The following is a 19,299-nucleotide window of genomic DNA, read 5'->3' on the forward strand; positions in this document are numbered from 1 at the left end:
CTGACACTTTGACAATTTGGCTTCCCCTGCACCTCTGAAAACACACATTTTCCTGGCATCTCCTGCTCTGAACATCCTCCAGCTTCTCTCATGTTTTCTCTGCATTTCACCACATCTTAAACCTAAATATAGAGCACCATTTTTGGGTAATTAGAGATTCTTAATTAATTAGAGCTCTGGATTTAAAGATTCAAAGCTTGACAAATGAGCTCAGGCAAATTTTGCTGCAAGAGTTGGAGAAAATTACTGGTCCCAGGTAGCTGCCCTAGTGCTCTGCTGGAGGTTAATTACTGTTCCTCCAAAATTCCAAAATATGTGTGCCTCCATCCCACACGTGTGTGCTCCAGCTCCTGCACATCCAGCTGCCAGCTTGGTGCTCTCAGCTCTCCAGCAGACCCCACACCTGCTCAGGGAATTTGGGGTTTTTTTTCCCTTTCTCTATGGAGCTGATGTGCTGCAAAGAGGGAAGGACAAGATGAAGACCTGGCAGAAGTAATTTCTGCTTCCAGACAGGAACCATCCTGCCAGGGAGCTGAAATCAAATATTTTCCCTTCTCTCTCTTTAGCAAGGGAGCTGGCAGAATTTTCAACCACTTTCTGTCACTAAAGAACTATTTCAATCAATTACAAATAATTGTTTTATTGCAGCAATCAGCTGGAGAACATTATCTTTCCAACCCTTGGTTTAAACTGCCATCTTCCCCCTTGGTTTTATGCTGATTGACATGGAAATATAAACTCTATGCTCATCTAAAAAATCTCTCCTGTTATTTGGTTCATTGGCAATCTCTGGACTTTCTGCTGCACACAAAAGTATTTGGGTTTTGTGGCACAGAGCAAGTGTCTGTATTATTCCATGCTTTTAATTTTAAATTATGGGTAAAAAAATATTCTGTATGAATATTTAGGGCATGTGTCATGCCATAGTAGTAGCCTGTGAGAAAGGCCTTCACAAGAACCAGTTAAAAAGGGCTGTTTAAAAGAGGGGAAAAAGGGAATATTTGTGGGCAGCCCTTACACAACAGTGGTACATGGAAACCAGCTGGAATATCCCTGCGAGACACAGGAGCATCCAGTGAGTGCAAAGTGGCATCTGAAACTGGGAATAAACTTATTTCTATAACCCTCTGAAAGTGAAAACGGAAGAGGGAGATGACAACAAATGAAATGATGCAGAGCAAAATCTAAAAATCTCCTAAAAATTGGTTCCAGGAGAGCCCCTGAGGAATTTTGGATCGTGGGACATGAGGCACAGGAATGGGCAGGCACAGGAATGTCCTGAGAGCCACAAATGCTTTGGAGAACACCCAGATTTCACAGAGGCACCGTGTCTGCTTTGGGAACAAATTCCCAAATGCATTTCCTGTGCCTCACCATCCAAATGGACCCTGTAGGGTTTGACAAAACTGGCTCCAGGTTCCCCACACAAAACCTGCATTAGCAATAAACACGTAGTTCAGAGATTTCTTGTAGTGACACGGGAGCATCTTTGTCCCCAACCTTGTGTTCTCTTAGTGAAGTAACAGTTTGGGAACAAAGTGTGAACAGCACCCCATTTTTTATAAGTAAAATAAAAATTAAACTAAAATAAATTAAACTAAAAAATAAAATAAAATAAAATAAAATAAAATAAAATAAAATAAACAGCTGTTATTGCAGAACAAGTTGCCAAAGGCAGCCCAAACCCCTGTCAGGAGGGAGGCTCCACATCATAATTAGGCCAAAATATCTACACGGATGTACATAAGCACGGCATGCAGGAAAAACTGAGAAAAAAGGGCTGCAGCAAAGCACAGCCAGCTACCACAGCAAGGCAGACCCATTTCAAGCTGCATTTCTGGGTTTACTCCTATTGCAAAATTCTGAAGGAACAGGCAGCAGGGCTGCAGCAAAGAGTCAGGGAGAAACAATAAATAACAGTGAAATAAGTGGAGGGCAAATTAAAACTGAGTCAAGAATAAAGTGAACTGCAATCAGTTACTAAATTAAGACTGAAGTTCTATTTTTATTTTATATTTGACCAGTTTTGCATCATTATTTCTCTCTGAAGCTGCAAACACCAGGAAAAAATGTATTTTTAAACTGTAAGCAGCAATGCCATGAAGTGACACAGTCTGGACTCTTGGCTAATCCTCAGGTTTGCAATTAATGACGTGCAAATCATTAATTTGCACATCAATTTAATGGCAATCAGAGCTCTCTCAGGTGATGGGTGGCCAAGGCCATGCCCTGGTTGCCACAGGGGAAGGAAGCAGCTCCTGGCCTGCCATGGATCCACAGCTGCTGCTGCCACCCAGGCAAGAGATCCCTGAAATATTTTCTTTTTCCACAAGGCAATTCTTGACTGAGTTACATGAATTCAATTATATTATGGTTATGTATCAGATTTTTGTAGGAGGGCAGCGCTTTAATAATTTTGACTTTTAAACCCCTGGTAGTTTAAAGCCTTTTTCCTCCACGTTATGACCAAACCTCTTCTTTTGATGTGAGATGGGCAAAGGAAAAGATTGATTTAAATGGTCCATTTCCAAAGGAAACAAAAAATGGAACTTTTGAAGAGTCTTACATTAGAATTTGTTTATCCTTTAGCCAGCTCAGGAATAATCAGTGTAAAAAGATGAAATTTTGAGGATCAGGAAGAAGCATGTGCCTTCTTGAGTGTGCATATTCCTTAATAACTTTGGGTGAGACAAGTTAAACTGTCCTTTTCAGGGGACAAGGTTGTTGTTTCATGGTGCTGGCACAGCTTAGAAGGTGGTTGAGCTTCAAAAGAATATCCCAGTTGAAATATAGAATAAAGAAAAGCTCTAAGGTAATGGAAACTCCACATTTCTAATGTCCCACACATATGAATAGTACCCGAGTCAGTACATTAGACAATTGACTGGCTTTGCTTGAATGCACGCAGGAATAAATGGAAACATCCTTATTTCCTATCCCAAGGGGCAATTATTTCACTGCCTGGTTTTGTGCATTAATAAAAAAAAAATGAAAAAAAAATAAAATAAAAGCAAGCAAGATTCCATTGTCTGGTAGCTCAAATATCTTCCTATACATACTGGATAAGCAGCCCAGCAGCAGTAAGAGGAAAAAAAGAATAAAACTGTAGCACTGCATTCTCTAAACAAGCTCTCACCATACCCAGCAAATTTCTGTGTATAAATACATAAAATCCATAAATATACCCTTCAGAAGGGCAGCTTGTTTGTGTTTTTTGGAAGTTCTGTTAGTCATCATGTGTCCTGGCTGTGCCTGTGCCTACAGATGGTCCAAAATGCTCATTTCTGAAATGCTACAATGAGTCTAACAAATGCAAAGGCTGGAATTTCACACCTCTTTAGGAGAGAAGGGGACTGGATTGCAACTCAAACCCAGCTTTTTCTCCCAGTTCACCACTGACAGGCATTCATCTCTTTGTGCTTCCCTTTCCTTTCTTCTCCCTGCACACCTCCAGTGGCTTTCCTTTAGCCTTTAAAGGGAAAATGAGAACACAAAAATTATTGATAAGCATTTATAGATTTTTAAGTGTTCAGAAATGGTACATTTTGCCTCCTTTAGCCATCTCTGGAAGACACAGTGCCATGATGTGAACTGAAATCTCACTTGGCAGCCCAGTGCCACCTTCCTCAAGGACTGATCAGCTCTTACAGGGCCAAGGAGACACTAAACTCAGATTTAGGTTCTTTTTCCAGAAAGCAGTGGAAAAACAAGCTAAATTTCTCTTCAGGAAGGTTTGTTCAGCTATTTTGCATCTGAGACACCGAAAATTCCAGCTCCTGCCTCACTCCTATGGCACAAAGCACTTTGAGAACTTCCTGCAAAACTTAAAACTTCCTCAGATTAGTCAAATTTGGCCAAAACCGGATGGGAGACCTCTCAAATTCCACAGCCCAGGCTTTTTGTGAATATTTGGAGACAGATTATTGCAGTACAGGCAGATTCAGCAGGAGACAAAGGTGGTAGGATGGGTTTTTATTGAGAGGCAGCGTGGCAGAGGTTGTGTTCGAGCTGCCCAGTTAAGCAGGCAGAAGGCAAGATCATCACATCGTAGGAAAGGGGGGGAAAAAAAAAAAGAAAAGATTCTTGGAGATACATAACGTGTTTAATTGAAACCATTAGTTTTACTGGCAAACAGCTTCATCTTTCTGTTCTGTTAATCCGAACAAAGTGCTGCAATTATGACTCAATACATAATGTCCTCTAGTGCTACTCGCCCCACATTGCCCCAGCAGAGAAAGAAAACAGAGCTGCTCTCAGTTAACAAAACATTCCATGCTTCTAGCCAGAATACTTTTATTATATGGTTATCATATACATCAGAATTATAGTGGGAACATTTACAAATATGTGAAGATAGCTCAGAACTTCCATTATTCACATACACACTAACTCACACACTCGTTTTTTGTTGTTTTTTTTTGTTGCATGTCTACTCAGTTACCAGGTGAATGATGCACAAAATTATTGCTTTGTGAACAAACACCTCAGATTAAATCTAATCTTCAGTGGCAAGAATTGAGATTTAAAAAAAAAAAAAAAAAGTCTTAAATACCCTGTATAACATACCTGTGCATAAAACCTAAAGATATGTTTAGCTTACCCATTACCTTTGAAATACTTACCAAAATTAAAATTTGAAACCCATTTATAAAAAAAAGTATTAAAAAGTTCACCATTATTTACAAATCCGATTAAATTACACATAAATAAATATTTACATTCAACACACTGCTTCCCTTAATACACATAAAGCCTCCCTGGAAGTATTTTTTGGCCTTAGAAGGCAACAAAAAAAGTAAAAAAAAAAAAAAGTTATGTGCCTATTCTTTCAAGTTTCCCCCCCAAATTTAAAAACAAGACAATATAAATATGTGAATAAAGCTGCAACATCCTTAGACACAGAAAGTGAATTTTCTAAAAGTATTTTCATTTTGAACTAGTCCTCGTTAAAAAAATACCAAGATAATATAAACTGCAGCCAACATTGCTGCAGTTTTTAAAAGCCTGAATATTTCTGTAAAAAAATTAGCATGTCAAATGCCATCTTAAGTCTAGTAGGATTTTAGTACTCTTCTATGTTAATCTGAAAATAAAGGAAAAAAAAAAACAAAGTAGAAGAGAACTAAAAAAAAAAACTAAACAGATTTAAAAAAAAAACCCCACAGAATAATCTTACTATTTTCAGGTGTTTATAAAAAATTTTTAATGTACATAAATCTCTATACCATTGTTTAATACTGTTTTATTGTTACTGTTGCATTTCGAGAGAATGAACCCCCTGAAATTGCATCAGAGAGCAAAACAGGCTTCCATCTAAAATGTGTCTCTTAAAAACTACACATGAAGCTGGTCACCCACGAGACACCGAGATGTGGAAAAGGAATAAATCTCTGTAGAATTCCATCCACCCCCCCTTTATAGCACCACTGTTACAGCAAAGGATCCAATACACTTGTCCCAAGTACTTATCTTCAGGTAATTGCTTCCACACAACAGGGATACTGCAGCTTTTAGCAAGATTTGTTGGATCCAGCAGGAGTGAAGATCCTGAATGAGTTTTGTTTTGTTTTTCCTCCCCTTTTTCCCCTTTAAAAAAAAAAAAAAAAAAAAGAACAAAAAAAAAAAATAAAGCCACCCAAATCTCTAGGTTCCCCCTGGCAAGAAGATCAGAGTCTGTGTAGGAGGAAGGGTAAAGTCTGGTTTTCTTTCACTTCCTGTGCTTGTCCATTTTGTCGATGGTTTTGTTGGTCTCTGCGGGGCTCTGGTCGCCAGCGTTCATGTAGGATTTGTCTGCTATTTTTAACGCCTCGTTTAGGTAGTTCTGGACGGATGTCATGGCAGCACAGATGGCAGCGCTCCCAAAGCCATGCGTGATCAGGCTAAAGTGAGTCAAGCAGCCCTGGATGCCAGGGTCCAAGATGGGGCTGGGTCTCGTGTTCCCCAGGGGAGTTCTGTCCTGAGTCAGGAGGTCTGTGAATTCTTTACAGATCTGCCTGCAACACACAGAGGGCTCACGCTTTACACCACGCAAATAAACACAAATAACAGAGGTCTGCGTCAAATATTTGAAAAGAAACACAAAGAGCAGAAATCTGCATCAAATATTTAGCATTGGTGCGGGAACTATGAGAAATTCAGAGTCTAAAATGAAAGCAAAAGGAAAAAAATAAAATTAGCATCGCGTTCAAACTGGATTAGATTTCTGGATTTCTGTTTATTAGCACCACTTCCTGATGAGCCTTCTGTTGCATCCCCATCACAAAAACACTCTGCAAAATAAATTCTGGTGCCTGCCTGGCTCCGCATCATTTGCTCCAGATTTGGAGTGGGGAGTGGGAATTCAGTGCTGGTTTCTCTGAGAACTTTCCCAGCTGCAGCTGAGTGGTGCAGAAAGGCTGGAGCAGCTGAAGAGGAGATTGAATTTAGCTGTGTATATTCCATGTATATGTAGGGAGGCCGAGGCCCTGATCCTGCAAACACTAACACATATGCCTGGCAAAACACGAGTGCTTAATAATGCTCCAGCATATGTTGTTTGCTGCTTGTAAATCTGTCCCCTTGAAGGGATTTCACAGGAGCTGAGCAATCTTAACAGAATCATCACTTTATCAGAATTTCTCAATCACAAACATCTTCCAGGGGATTTTTATTAGTGCCAGCAACAATGCCAATAAGGAAAATACTCACGAGCGGGAGGACTGCTCAGGAAAAATTAGCACAATGTTCAAACTATGGGCAAGGGAGACTAGATTTCTAAATTTAGAAGTATTTAAGAGATCCATTCTTGTAAGAGAAGCTCTCTTTTAAAGGAAGGCTGGATGGGTTCAACACCAGGAGTGTGTTTTGCACTCTGATATGAGCACAAAGGCAGGGAAACTTTCTCAGCAGTGCAGGCAGGTTTTTCTCAGCTCCTCTGCAGGGAGAGGGTGCTGCCAAAAGCAGGGAATTCCATCGACCCCAAAGCAGAGCAGAACAAACCATGAGCTGAAGCTCTGCTAAACCTGAGCCTGGGACAGGAACTCAGCAGGGCAAAGGGGAAAGTTGGGCACTCCAAATACCAGTTTTAGATAAGCTTAACGCAGGGTCCTGCTGGGATGGGGCTCATCACGAGGTGCCTGCAGAGCAGCCAGAACAAAGCTCCTCTGCTTCCCCCTTCCTTCCCCTTCACCCGGCTCTGTAACATGGATTGGTTGAGGCACAGGGACTTTCCACACCTACCAAAGGATGCTTCCAGTGAACTGTAAAAATCTCCAGCCATAACAGGGAAAAAGGGACTCTCCAGCAGCTCCTGGTCCCACGGGAAGCCGGGAGCTGCTGCTGCCAAAGGCAGCTGTGAGCACACAGGGGCTGAGCTCCCCTGCTGCAGTCCTGCCCCTGCTCACATCCCAGGCCACACCTGCTCTCCACATCCCTGTCACACCTTTTCCTTAGGGCTGTCCTGGTGTAGGACTTCTCCTGAAGTTTTTACTGAACTGGTCCAGACTGCTTTAGTTACCTACAGGATTGTTACTCTTGTTAGTGGTTCAGACTAAAATAAAACTGCTGCCATAGCTGAATTCAAACCAAAACCAAATAAAAAGAATTGCTTCATCTTCCTAATTAAAATTACATGCAAAAAATCCACCAAACTATCCCCCAGTCGCAGACAGTCACAGTCAGACAAAAACACATTCAAAAAGGGGAGAAGAAGTAAAATCCAAGCTGAAAACTTACTTTGCAGCAAGCAGCATGTTCTTCCTGTTTGCCATTTCGTTGCGGCCCATGTGTGGTCTGGTTAAATATTCAGCCACTGCTTTGGAAGGAAATTCTGTCTCACACACGTAGCCAAAGTCACGAGCAAGATGCACAGCTTCACCTGGGTGGTGAAAGGGAGGGTTTGTTGAATTGTAAAATGTCATTTATTGTAAGGAAATCAGGGGCATCAAGGAAAAAACGCTGCAGATTTTTGCAGTGTATTCCTGTTTTGGAAAGTGACACCATTCCATCACTCACTACCATTTTTTAATTGATGGATCAGTGTTTCTTTGTAAATTTGTATCAAGAAAAAAAGAGATTTACAGGGTGACTACTACAAAAAAGAATTCTCTTGCTTTTATACTAGAAAGAAAAATTCCTGTCTCTATCCAGAAAAACTTCACAGCAAAGAACACGATTCAGTCAAGATCAAATTGTCTGCTGATATTTAAAAATATCTGCCAACTAAATCTCCCATTATAATAAAAGCTTTGAGTTTAGTATGCTTTTGAAATATTTTCATATAAGAATTTTCAGACAGAAAACCAAATTGCAAGGTGTATAACCAGGTCACTTTTTTTTCCAATAAAACAATTCGATCAGGCTTAAAATAAAAGATTGGTGTGATCAATGCAATGTGCACGTGGCACACAGCTGTCCAAAACTTCCAAGCAAAGCTTTTAAATGCAAGTTGCTGCATTATAAACAGCAGGAAGGTATTGTTAGTTCATTTTTCACTCTTTCCATTTCAGTTGCTGCTTGTATTCCTATTAAATTGTGCCACTACCAGGAGCTGCTTGAAACAGGAGCAGCAAATGTAAACCACACACGCACATATATACACACCCTTCAGGTCAGCTCACTGACAGAGGGTCCGCAGAGCATGGCCCAGATTAAAGGGGCTCCAGTTTCCTAGCAGGAAGTCAAAAGCTATAAATCTCACTTTATAAGCTTGTTTATTAGCAAAGCTTCTGAGGACACCGCTGAGGTAGGGCAGGACTGCAGTCGGCTGTCCCGGAGTCCCAAAGTTTCCCAGCAAGAATTGAGATTTAATTTTGTGAATATTTGGAGACAGATTATTGCACTGCAGGCAGGTTCAGCAGGAGACAAAGGTGGTAGGATGGGTTTTTATTGAGGCCCAAACCCACGAATGAGAGGAGTTCCAGCCCTTTTTGCCTCGCCCTCCTGAAACCCAAAACAACCCTCAGGAGGCAGCCTGGGCTGAAAGGTCCAGAAAGGTGCTTTTGGCACATCCTGGCACGCAGGAATTCTGCATCCCTGCCAGGAAGAGGAGCAGTGCTGGGTTTGTGTGAGCAGGGCTCAGAGGAGCCCCTCAAAGGCAGCACAGCCCTTCCTTAGGGGCTGCAACATCCCCACCATGCTCCCTTCAAAACAAACAAAAAACCCACATTACTTTCAGGGACTTTCTAACCTTTCCATGCTTTGCCTAGAGGATAAAAGCTGTGCACAAGGGGAGAAAGTTTATTTTTAAGACACACTCGGGACTGACCTTCCACCAAAGATGTCAATAGTGTCACATTTGCAGCTTTCCTTCTGCCAGCAGGGAGATTCAAGCCAATTTTATCCAGTTTTTCCCTTAATGATCTGCCACCATTTTTAGATTTGGCTCTGTAATTAAAGAGAAAAAAATGGCCTTATTTATCTTCAGGGAACACTTCTTTTTAAGATGAGAAATTCCAGTTACTGACATTCAATAGGGTTCCACTGGGGTGGGGAGAAGATAAAAAACAGGCTCTTTTCAAGTGACCTACTTTTTAAATGCTCTATTTCAATCCAGCCAGGATGAAACACAGCAGGTCAAAATCAAAATATTTCAAACTGCACCTCTGAAACCAGAATGATCACAAGCCAAATTAAGTGTATGCAAAAAAGGATGTGGAAAATGTCCTCGTAATGATTAATCAGGACCATGAGAATTAATTTTAAAAAATCATTCCACAGGGTTTTGGGAATCAGAGACAGCTCCACGTGCTGGCTGAGACAAAACCTCAGCTCTAAACAGAGAATGAGAATTGCTGTCAGAGCTGTTAAAAGCACTTCTCCAGAGGCAGCAGAAGTGCAAAGAAGTTTTATTTCCAAAGCCTATTCAGGATTCAGCGTCCTTGGGCTGCTCACAAACCGGGAGCTGCAGGAGAGGCTCTGTGGCAGGGCTGCTGCTGCTCACACCCAGCGAAACGGGGGGAAAACACAACCACAACCACGGGGGGAGGCAGGCAGGGAGGGAGGGCTCCATCCTACCTTCGCAGCACTCCTCCTAGCAGGGAGGCATTGAGACACTCCGGGGGCGAGAGCCGCCTCTGCACCTCTGCCACCGTCACTTTGTACTTGGACGTGGAGCTGAGCAGCGACAGCCGCCCGGGCACCGAGCAGAACACCTCGTTGGGGTTGATCACCACCCCGATTAATCCATCCTTTTGGCAGGGCAGGCTCAGAGCGCTGTTTTTCGTCAGGGAGATGGGACCTGAGGGAGGAGGAGGGAAAGCGGGTATTTTATAAAAGGGAGAAATAAATAGGAAGTGGCAAGTGAAGTTTTCTTTCTTGTAAAAATAAGCCGGGAGAGAGGGTTTTGTTTGGTGATAAATGCTCACGCCACTGGCCCCCCATCCCCAGCATCCATCTGCAGCACAAAGGGCCCCAAAATATTCCCGACCAGCTGGATTTTGCCACTGAGTGGCAAGGAGCTGCCGAACACAAGCAAGAATGGTCCTCAAAGTAGCCGAGCCATGCTCACAAAAACTCCACACTACAACAGACTCTGAATTAGCATCCTCCAGCTACTGCCAAAACTCTTCCCAAGCCAGGGCAGGGAGAAACCCCCCAGCTCCTGCTGGGCTCCATCTTCCACCTCGCACACGCAGGTTTAAGAAACAGCCTTTGGAATTGAATCCCAACAAACTCCTACCAGCCAGTGGCACAACACAGAGGGACGCAGCCCAGGGGAGAACCGAAAGTAAGGAGCTGATCCTCGGTAAGAGCTTCAGCCTTTAGGTGAGGAGGGACAACAAAGGCTTTGGAAGGAGCAAACCACAGATCCGGCTTTTCCGTCCCCTCGCGAGTCCGCCCAGTTCACCCAGTGCCGCTGCTGAAAGGGTTAAAGAGCCGAGGTCGGCCCCACTCCCGGAGGGGGAAGATTTGTCAGTGGTGCATCTGACAGCGAAATTATTCTCCCATGAGCTAAAGGCAGCAATCAGCGCTCTGACACACACTTCTGCTTTTCCTCAGTTAGGTATTTGTTTGAAGTCTTCAGAGGAAACTTCTGATTTTTTTTTTTTTTAAGCACAAATTTGTTTAAAAACAAAAGCAAGGGAAAAAAAACCCCTAAATTACTGTAAATTGAGTCAATACGTCTTCCTCCTTCCTCAAAACCTCAGCTACAAACCAATTTCGATTAAGATAGAGCCAAACAGTCTTCTGCAGAGAACTCAGTCTTTTCTCAAGTCTTGTAAAGAGGTTAAAAAAATTGGAAAAAATAAAGGAAAAAAAAAATATTTTCGAGTGCTAGCAGCAACAAAAAAAAACCCAAACAAAAGAAAAGTCCCGTGTCAATTTACACACACGTATTTCAGGAAAGATTAAAATCGGTTCAAGGTCCTGGTTCCGATTAAGGCCATAACACAAGAGCACAGGAGGAGGGAACAAGTTGTGTCCCCGGAGGAGTCTCACACCCCAGGGCAGAGTTTGTCCCCGCCGCCACCTTCCCTCGGACAGCATTAGAAAAATCCAGCGACAAAGAGTGGAACAAAAACTCCTCCGCCCTCCCGATCCCAAAGGATCGGTCTCGATAAAAATAATAGGGCGTCACTTCACCGGTGCGTCACGAAACTTTTAACTATTGACAAGGGAAAGTAAAACTGCGGTGCCACCTTACTGACCTTTTCTAATGACTGTCTGGTCATGCATTAGTAAGTGTTGATCTTCCACATTCTGGAAAGAGAAAGGGGGAGAAAGTTTCGCACCTGGAAGAGCCGAGAGGGGAAAAACCGGCGGCTTTTGGGAAACCCACCCCCCTTCCCCGCGCCGCCGCATCCTGAGGGGCGAAGGGGAGAAAATGAGGATTTCTCTGCACGGACGGGGATGGGATGCTTAGAAGGGGACGGGGCCTGTCCCGCCTGGCCGAGGGGGGGTCCGGGCGCTCCTTACCTGCACCTCCTCCATCTGATGGGCCATGTCGTGCAGGCCCAGGTTATCGGCCAGCGCCGAGGCGTCCAGCCCGTGCCCGTGGGGCAGCAGCAGCTCGGAGCGCCGGAAAGTCTCCCGGCGGCTGCCGGCGGAGCCGCTCTCCAGCGCCGAGAGGTGCGGCACCAGCCCGGGGCGGCCGTGCGGGGCCAGCCCCGCCGGCTCCTGGCTCTGCCGGCTCGGCCAAGCGCTCTGCTGCTGGCTGGGCGGCGGCGGCGGCGGCTGGTGCAGCGGGTTGATGGAGAAGGGGTCCCCGAGGTGCGAGTAGGGGTCGCTGGACTGGGAGTAAGGCAGCGGCTGGTACGGGGGAGGGAAGTAGGGCGGCTGGAAGTCGGAGGCGCCCGAGTGCGAGAGCGGCGGGGCCGGGCTGTACAGGTGCTGGCTGACGGCGGAGAGGTGCGGCAGCCGCGGGTTCCCGTTGCTGCTGCCATCGTGCCGGTCCTGGAAAGCACACAGGGGTGGGGAACAGCGGGGTGGCCGTCAGAGGGGTGGGGGGACACGGCTGGTGGGAGAGGAGAGCGAGAGCCGCCCCGCTCCTGCCCAGGGGGTTTGGCGTTTTTAAGGCGCTTCGCCGAAGAAGTCAGCCCCACTCCCAGGGAAGAGGTTACAAAGCGGTTCTCGCTGCTCTCCTCATCCAGCCCTTCTCCCGCTTGTGCAGAGGAATCATTAAAATCAGAAAAAATTCAAATCAGAGGCGCAGCCGCGTTTGCGCCGCGCTGCCTCGGCCGGGCGGGAGGCGGCGGGGCCGGGGGCTGGATGGAGCGATGGGGACCCCCGGCACTCCATCCTTCCCACCCCGAGGGGCGACGGGGAAGGGACCGCGCTGCTGCCTCCAGCCGTGCCATCGCTGCCTCTGTCCCGACTTCCAGTCTCAGCACTCAGAGCTGAAACGTCTACATTGAGCTGATCCAGGGATTTAGCAGCTTCTGGCTTCACGGTCATTAAAATAACAGGGCTAGTTAATAAGAGGTGAATGGGGTCCCAATGGAGCGTGAAGCGGGGACTGCAGCTAATCTGTAGGAGCCGAGCAGGCGGACCAGCGGAGCCGGGGGGGCACGGGGCACACAGACGAGTTCGGAGAGATCAAAACCCGGGAGCACCTCGCGGCGGGTGGGAGCTGCTCCCGGGGAGGAAAAACGTGGGAAGGAAGAGTTCGCCCTGCCCGGCTCACCCCGCCGCAGATGCTACCTGCCGGCCCCTCCGCATCCCGCCCGGTGCGGTGCGGTGCGCTCCGGGGTCCCCCCGCTCCCGCACGGCGCTGCTCCATGCGGGATGCGAGCCCGGTTCTCGCAGCTGGGGCCCGTTTCATTCGAGAGTTCAAAAGACTCGGTAAAGAAAAATAGAAAAATAGAAAAATACGAAAATAAAAATCCGCACCTCCAAAAGAAAAATTAAAAAAAAAAAAAAAAAAAAAGCCAAGCTCTTCGGGCAGGGCCCGCCGGCGCTCCCGGCCGGGCTGGCAGCGAGCGGGGCGCGCAGCGCGGCCCGGGGCCGGCGGAGCCCCGCGCACACCCCGAACCCCGGCGGCCAGCCCTCCCCGCCGCCTCTCACCTCGCAGTCCTCTTCGTACTTGACATTATCTGCTAGTTTCCACAACATGGCGTCCAGCGTCCGGACCAGGTGCGCGGTGCCGCGAACAGAACAGCTCGGCCCCCGCCACGGGCGGTAAATCCACGTCGGACCCGGGGAAGAGCGGCGGCCCCCGGACGGAGCTCAGTTGGCAGGCATGAAGGCAGCTGACGGACTAACCCTCCGCGCTTGTGGTCACTCGGGGTTTTTTTCCCTGCCCAGACGCCCTTAATGGCAATAGGATTATCCTAACTCCTCCCCAGGGATGGCTCGGGCGCCGCGGCCGCCAGCCACTCAGGAGGGAGCGCGCAGCCCCAAGCCACTCCTTCCGCGGCCGCGGAGGGCGGGCGGGCAGCGCGGAGCCGGAGCCCCCCTCGGCCGCCCCCTCGGGCCGCGGGGGTCGGCGCTGCCCCGCGGGGAAGGGGTCACGCGTGGGCATCCCCCGCTGCAGCCGGCCTTGCCGCAGCTCCGCCGCGCTCTGCGCGGTTTTTGGGCGGCGGTGCTCCCCGCTCCTCCGCGCCTGGAAGGGTTTTGCTGAACCCCACGGTGCCCCCCCTCCCCTGCGCCCGGCAGTTTTTGGGCGAAATAAACTCGGAAAAAGTCCTCGTAGCGAAAGCGAGAAAGTCCGAGCGCAGCCGGGGTTTCATTTGCATAATTGTCAAGAGTTTGAATTACTGATTACAACTTGTAAGCTACCAATGTTTAAGGTATAATTTACTTAATGATCCGACAAGATTATTGCAGTGGTGTCGAACCCCCCGTAGGTAAAGCAGCCCTGATTCACCGTCCCCGATCCGGGGCTCCGTGAATTGTGCGACCGGTTCCTCGCATCGCTTTCTTTTTATTTTAATTTTTTTCCTTTTTTAAAAACGAAAATCCCGTCTGTCTAATATTTTCGCGCAAACCCGGGGCTGGGGAAGCAGGTGGGAGGTGAGACAGGCATTTTCGGACGCCGTGAGCACACTTTCATCTAAGCTTAGAAAGTACTTCCCTGCCAAATTGCTACCTTTCTGCAGGCATTTGATCTATGCAGTTATGCGTGTCAGACAAAATGAACATCGTTTTCAAAAGCAACGACTTCTCCCAGTGTTTTAAGGTGCATCCGGATAGCTGCTCATTTACATGAGAGGAGCAAGTGTTTGTTTATTGTGGCAGAGACAAAAGCTGACCCTGGACAGTGCTGGCTGCGGAGATCTCGGCTATCAGTGCCCGGACGAGCCGCCTGAGAGCTGCTATTAAAGGCCCGAGATAGACCCACGTCTCCAGATTTAACAGATTTAACCAGCTCACACTTCACTCACTGTCCCCCCACTAAAGATCAGGGAAGAAAAATAACAAGAACGCTAATTAAAACTTAAAAAAATCCAAACACCGTAAACCCCTCCATCAGACTAAATTAATGATCTAAAAATAAACCCGAGGAGGACGGGGGTGCTGGAAGTAACTGTTGGAGGTGTTATCTGCCTTATCTACCATGCAGGTGCTGATTTGCAGCAGTTGCATTAAGCCCATCATCATCAGCGACTCCACATTATCATTTTTGGTGGAGTCTCTATTTTTTTTTTTTTTTTTTTTTAACGACGGTGTTTTTCTTCCAGGGATGTTTCTTTGAAATGCAGTTCGCGACGATTATTAGCGAGTGTGCTTGCGCTGCTCCTGGCGTCATTAAGACTAGGAATCTAAATAATAAAATACAGGGGGAGCTTGAAGTTCATTTGTGTTAAAGGGACAAGATGGATTTAGAAATAAACGAGGAAGGGAACCGTCGAGCCTCCCTGGTTTGGGATCAGCTCTTCTTCCTTCCAGAGGAGAATTGTAACAACGTTGGTTATTTTTATTACAACCTCAGAAGCCAGATTTTGTTTCTGCTCAGAAATGTCACACTGAGAAACGAACACGATTTTATCATTCTTTGGGATTGTCATTGCCTGAACACCTCCCTCTTGGTGGTCAAAATCACCAAGATGAATTAGCGTTCTTATTATTTATTGTATCTAGAAATAATATTCATAAATAGAAGCGTGGAAGAGGATGAAGGATGCGGAGGAAATTACCTAAACAAGGCGACAGAAATAAGCACTTGGCTTCCTAAAGAGCAAGCCAGGAGAGCAGAGACGAGGCTGAACGCGACCGAGTCTGAGACAAACTTTCCCGTACATCCACTTGCTCCCCGCTCTGTGCTCGCTGCCAGGGACCGGCGCGGGGCCCGGGGAGCACAGAGCGAGGAGGAGAAGCGAAGGGAAGGCAGGGAGCGAGGGGCAGGCAGGGCAGGGCGGGCACTGCCCATCCCCTCCGCGGGTGCCCGCAGGGAGGGATGCGGGCCCTGCTGCCCGGGGATGCTGCGCTGCGGCCGGGCACACTCAGCGCCTCTCCGCGGGCTCCGGGAGGGCACGGCGCTCCTTGGGCCGCCGCCTCTCCGCACCGCGGCGTTCCGCACCGCGAGAGGCGGCGGCGGGCGGGCCGCGGAGCCCCGCGGAGCCCCGCGGAGCCGGACGAGCGCTCCGCTTCCCGGGCACGCCGGGGATGCGCAGGCACCGGGGCTGCTGCAGGGACACCGAACCGCCCGGACACGCCTTTGAGACATGGGGCACAGCAGGGTCCCATCGCCTGCCGGGGAGGGACGCGGCTCCTGACAGGTGGCGGGTTTTATTTACTCATTAAAAAATAATAATAAATAAATATATTAAAATTGGTGCTTCGAGGATATCCCCTGATTCCAAGCAGAAGAGGTGCCTTGCTCCGTGGGGGCTGAGCTCCCTTTTTGACGAGGCTGCAGTTTCTCGTGGGGAGCACGAAGCACCCCCAGGCGTGAACACGCTTCGGGAGGGGAGCCAGAGCCCACTGCTGCGCCTCTGTCACACGCAGTAGTTTTCCTATTTGGCAGCAATTAAAAGAGAGCGTGGGGATGCTAATTAGTTACATCCTCCTTCCTCTAAAAAAAAAAAAAAAATATTTAAACACACACATATCTGTATTGTTAATGAGGCTGCAGCAACCTGTCCGGATTGTCGCCTCGGCTCCTGCGGAGCTCCACAAAGGCAGCTGCTGCCCCGCGGCCCCGGAGACTCCGCGGAGCGTCCCCAGCGCGGCCGCGGGGAGGGGCGGAGAGCGGAGGGGCAGGACCCCCGCCCGCAGCCCGGAGCCGGGGGGCAGAGCCGCGGGGCTCCCGGGGGGCTCCGGGGGTCCCCGGGACCGGTGCCGGGGCAGCCGCCCCTCGGCAGGGCGCGGAGGGGCGCGGAGGGGCGCGGAGCATCCCCAGCGCATCCCCTCCCCCTGTCCTCCCCCTCCCCAAGCCCGGCAGCGAGGCCCGGCCCGGCCCGGGCACAGCCGCCACCGTTTAAATCTTTTTATTTTCCCGCTGCTCCGCCGTTTCTCCTCCCTCCACGGCGGCCCGGGGGATGCGGGGGGCGGTGCGTGCCTGTGCGGGTTTCCCCGCGGCTGCCGGCACCGGGAGCATCCCTGGAGCCCCTGGCTGACCGGAGCCTTTCCCTGTGCCCCCCCGGCAGGGCAGCGGCCGCTCGGGAGCCGCGGGCTGAGCCGCGGAGCCCCGGGCAGGCAGCGGCTCCCCCGGGGCTCCGCAGCCCGGGGCTGGCAGCGGGGAACGCCGGGCACCCGCCCCGCTGCTCCGGGTGCCCAAGGCCAGGCTGGACCCGGCTCGGAGCGATCTGGGCTAGCGGGAGGTGTCCCTGCCCAGGGCAGGGGGGTGGAACTGGATCCTCTTTAAGGTCCCTCCCAGCCCAAACCATTCTGTGGTTCTACACCGGTACGGGAGGTGCAGTCTGTGGGCTGGGCCCCCAAAAGTGAGGGTGACGGGGAGTGCAGAGGGGTTACACTGACCAGATTCCAGTCCTCACCTCTGCAGGAAGTGAGAAGTGCCCACACTTTCTTCATTTTCCCCCAGCCTATTAATTTGCTTAATAAACACTTCCCCATCTATGTTTTCTTCCTGCTCCTTCCCTCCGGAGCTGGAGGAGCAGAGTCCCCTGGCCATGGTGTGCCGTGAGCCTGCAGCACAGAGGAAGTTTAGCAATTCCTGGGCAGAAGTGACAGGCTTTGGCACCAGGTACTTTTGGGCCCTGGGTCAGATGCTCCATGGCATGTGGCAGAGGTTCAGCAGCGGTGTGCAGCTGCCTGGGGCTCCTGCAGAGGAGTTTCTCTGGCTTCTGTACACGAGAAGTCCTGTCAGGCTGGATGGTTTGTGGCAGGAGATGGATACCTGGGAGAGAGAGAGTTCACAGGAGCCTGCCCGCAGCCACAGCATGGCACAGGGCACAGGAACACCCAGATTCCCAGCCCATCCCTGTCCTTGAGGCAGGGGATGGCCACAAATGTGACAGCAGCTGCATTTACCCTGGTCTGCTCATTCATAAAACGAGGATAATAATCCCAGCAGTGGCCAGAGCTGGATTCATTTCTGGTGGAAGCAGGAGAGAAGTGGGTGCTGTGGTCCCTGATCCCATCTCTGCCCAATGACCCCAAGGTGCCTCCTCAGGGCTCTGACATTTTGCCTGCGGTGGAACAATCCTTCCATTCTGGAAAGATGCCCTGATTTTTTAAAATTCCCTCCTTTTTATGTCCATCAGGAGCTGTTAGGCAGTGTTGCTGCAAAAGCTGCCATTGCTGGACTGTGTGCAATCAAATCCAGCTCCCTTTTGCAGGGAACAGGCTCAAAATGAAAGACCAAAACCCCCAAATAGTCAAAACACCACAATGCTAAAAGTGAATTCAGGATTCATATATTTAGTTAGGCTATTTCCTGTAAGTAAAAAGATAAACAGGCTCTTGGCTCAACAGACATAATTAATATTATAAAAAATAAAGGTTAGTGATGTTTTATAGAAACGACTGTTGGGGCACAATGCTGATGTTTGGGGAAGGTTCCTCTGTGGACAGGGATGGGCACCAGGTACAAAAGGTCTTTTCTATCCCTACCTTTGAGGGGTCCTGCAGCCCTCAAACCCCTTCAGTCAGACTATCAATCAAGTGTGTAAAATATCTTTTTTAAAACACTCACTTCTCCATGTACATCCACAGATACACACAGACATGAGAGGAAGATTGCCCAAACACCTTCCAAGATGGTTTTGGGCACAGTATAAAGCAGAGATGCAGACAGAGCCTGTGCAGGAGGGAAGGAATTTCCAAAGCAGCAGTCAGCTGCCTTATTTCTAGTTACCTTTCACTCTTCAGGGGTGATGAAATAAGTAAACTGACCTTGATGTCAGGACAATGGGTCATGTGAGTTGAAGCTGAGGATTTTCGCTGTAGGCACTTTAAGTAAGTAAAGAAAACATATTCAGTTACTCTCTTACTTCCATGGTCCAGTTTCTTGAAAACTCCTAATCCCTCTAAATAGCCAGTTATTCCTCGAGCTCTCCATCAAGCTGGGTGAAGTCCAAACTGCATCACAAATGGGGGAAAAGCTCTCTCAAGGATTTGATTTTGGTTTCTCTAGCAAACACACGCAGGGGCCGAGTGGTTTTTTAACAGATTTATTTCTTCCACGTAAAATTCTTTGTGACAATTCCTGTAGCACTCCGAGGTGAAAGAAATCACTCTGGTTTGAAGCCTCTTATCCACGTTCAGGCGATTTCCTGCAGGTGGGGTTGCAGAGGAACACAGGTTTGGGATGTCCAGGTGATTTTTCTTCTAATAAAACCCCACAAAACAGAGGCAGTATGACTCAGGGTGCTTCAGTTCAAATGTAAATTCAGGCAGCATTTCAGGCATCTGCATTTCTGGGCTTCCTGGGATTTAGGAGCCACAGTCCAGACACCACCAGGCAACATAGCGCAAGCA

At 48.5% G+C, this 19,299-nt stretch overlaps 1 protein-coding gene across 1 annotated transcript; it reads right to left on the reverse strand.

The window, feature by feature from the left end:
• Positions 1–3,958: 3,958 nt before the first annotated feature.
• Positions 3,959–13,716, reverse strand: TFAP2C (transcription factor AP-2 gamma). Its single transcript, XM_021553552.2, has 7 exons — positions 13,483–13,716; positions 11,896–12,372; positions 11,628–11,679; positions 9,994–10,216; positions 9,245–9,363; positions 7,714–7,855; positions 3,959–5,993 (listed from the first exon to the last, which is right to left on the reverse strand). Exons 1-7 carry the CDS (start codon positions 13,528–13,530, stop codon positions 5,708–5,710), a joined length of 1,347 nt encoding a protein of 448 aa, XP_021409227.1. The 5' UTR covers positions 13,531–13,716; the 3' UTR covers positions 3,959–5,707.
• Positions 13,717–19,299: the final 5,583 nt, after the last annotated feature.

Source organism: Lonchura striata, chromosome 20 (assembly GCF_050655825.1).
Source record: "Lonchura striata isolate lonStrDom1 chromosome 20, ASM5065582v1, whole genome shotgun sequence".
Taxonomy (NCBI): Eukaryota; Metazoa; Chordata; class Aves; order Passeriformes; family Estrildidae; genus Lonchura; species Lonchura striata.

Coding starts and splice junctions, on each gene's coding strand:
- TFAP2C (XM_021553552.2), bottom strand. CDS start 13,530: ATGTTGTGGAAACTAGCAGATAATGTCAAGTACGAAGAGGACTGCGAG. Junction 11,680..11,895: donor ATCAGATGGAGGAGGTGCAG/GTAAGGAGCGCC, acceptor TTCTCTTTCCAG/AATGTGGAAGATCAACACTT. Junction 10,217..11,627: donor CCAGACAGTCATTAGAAAAG/GTCAGTAAGGTG, acceptor CTCCTCCCTCAG/GTCCCATCTCCCTGACGAAA.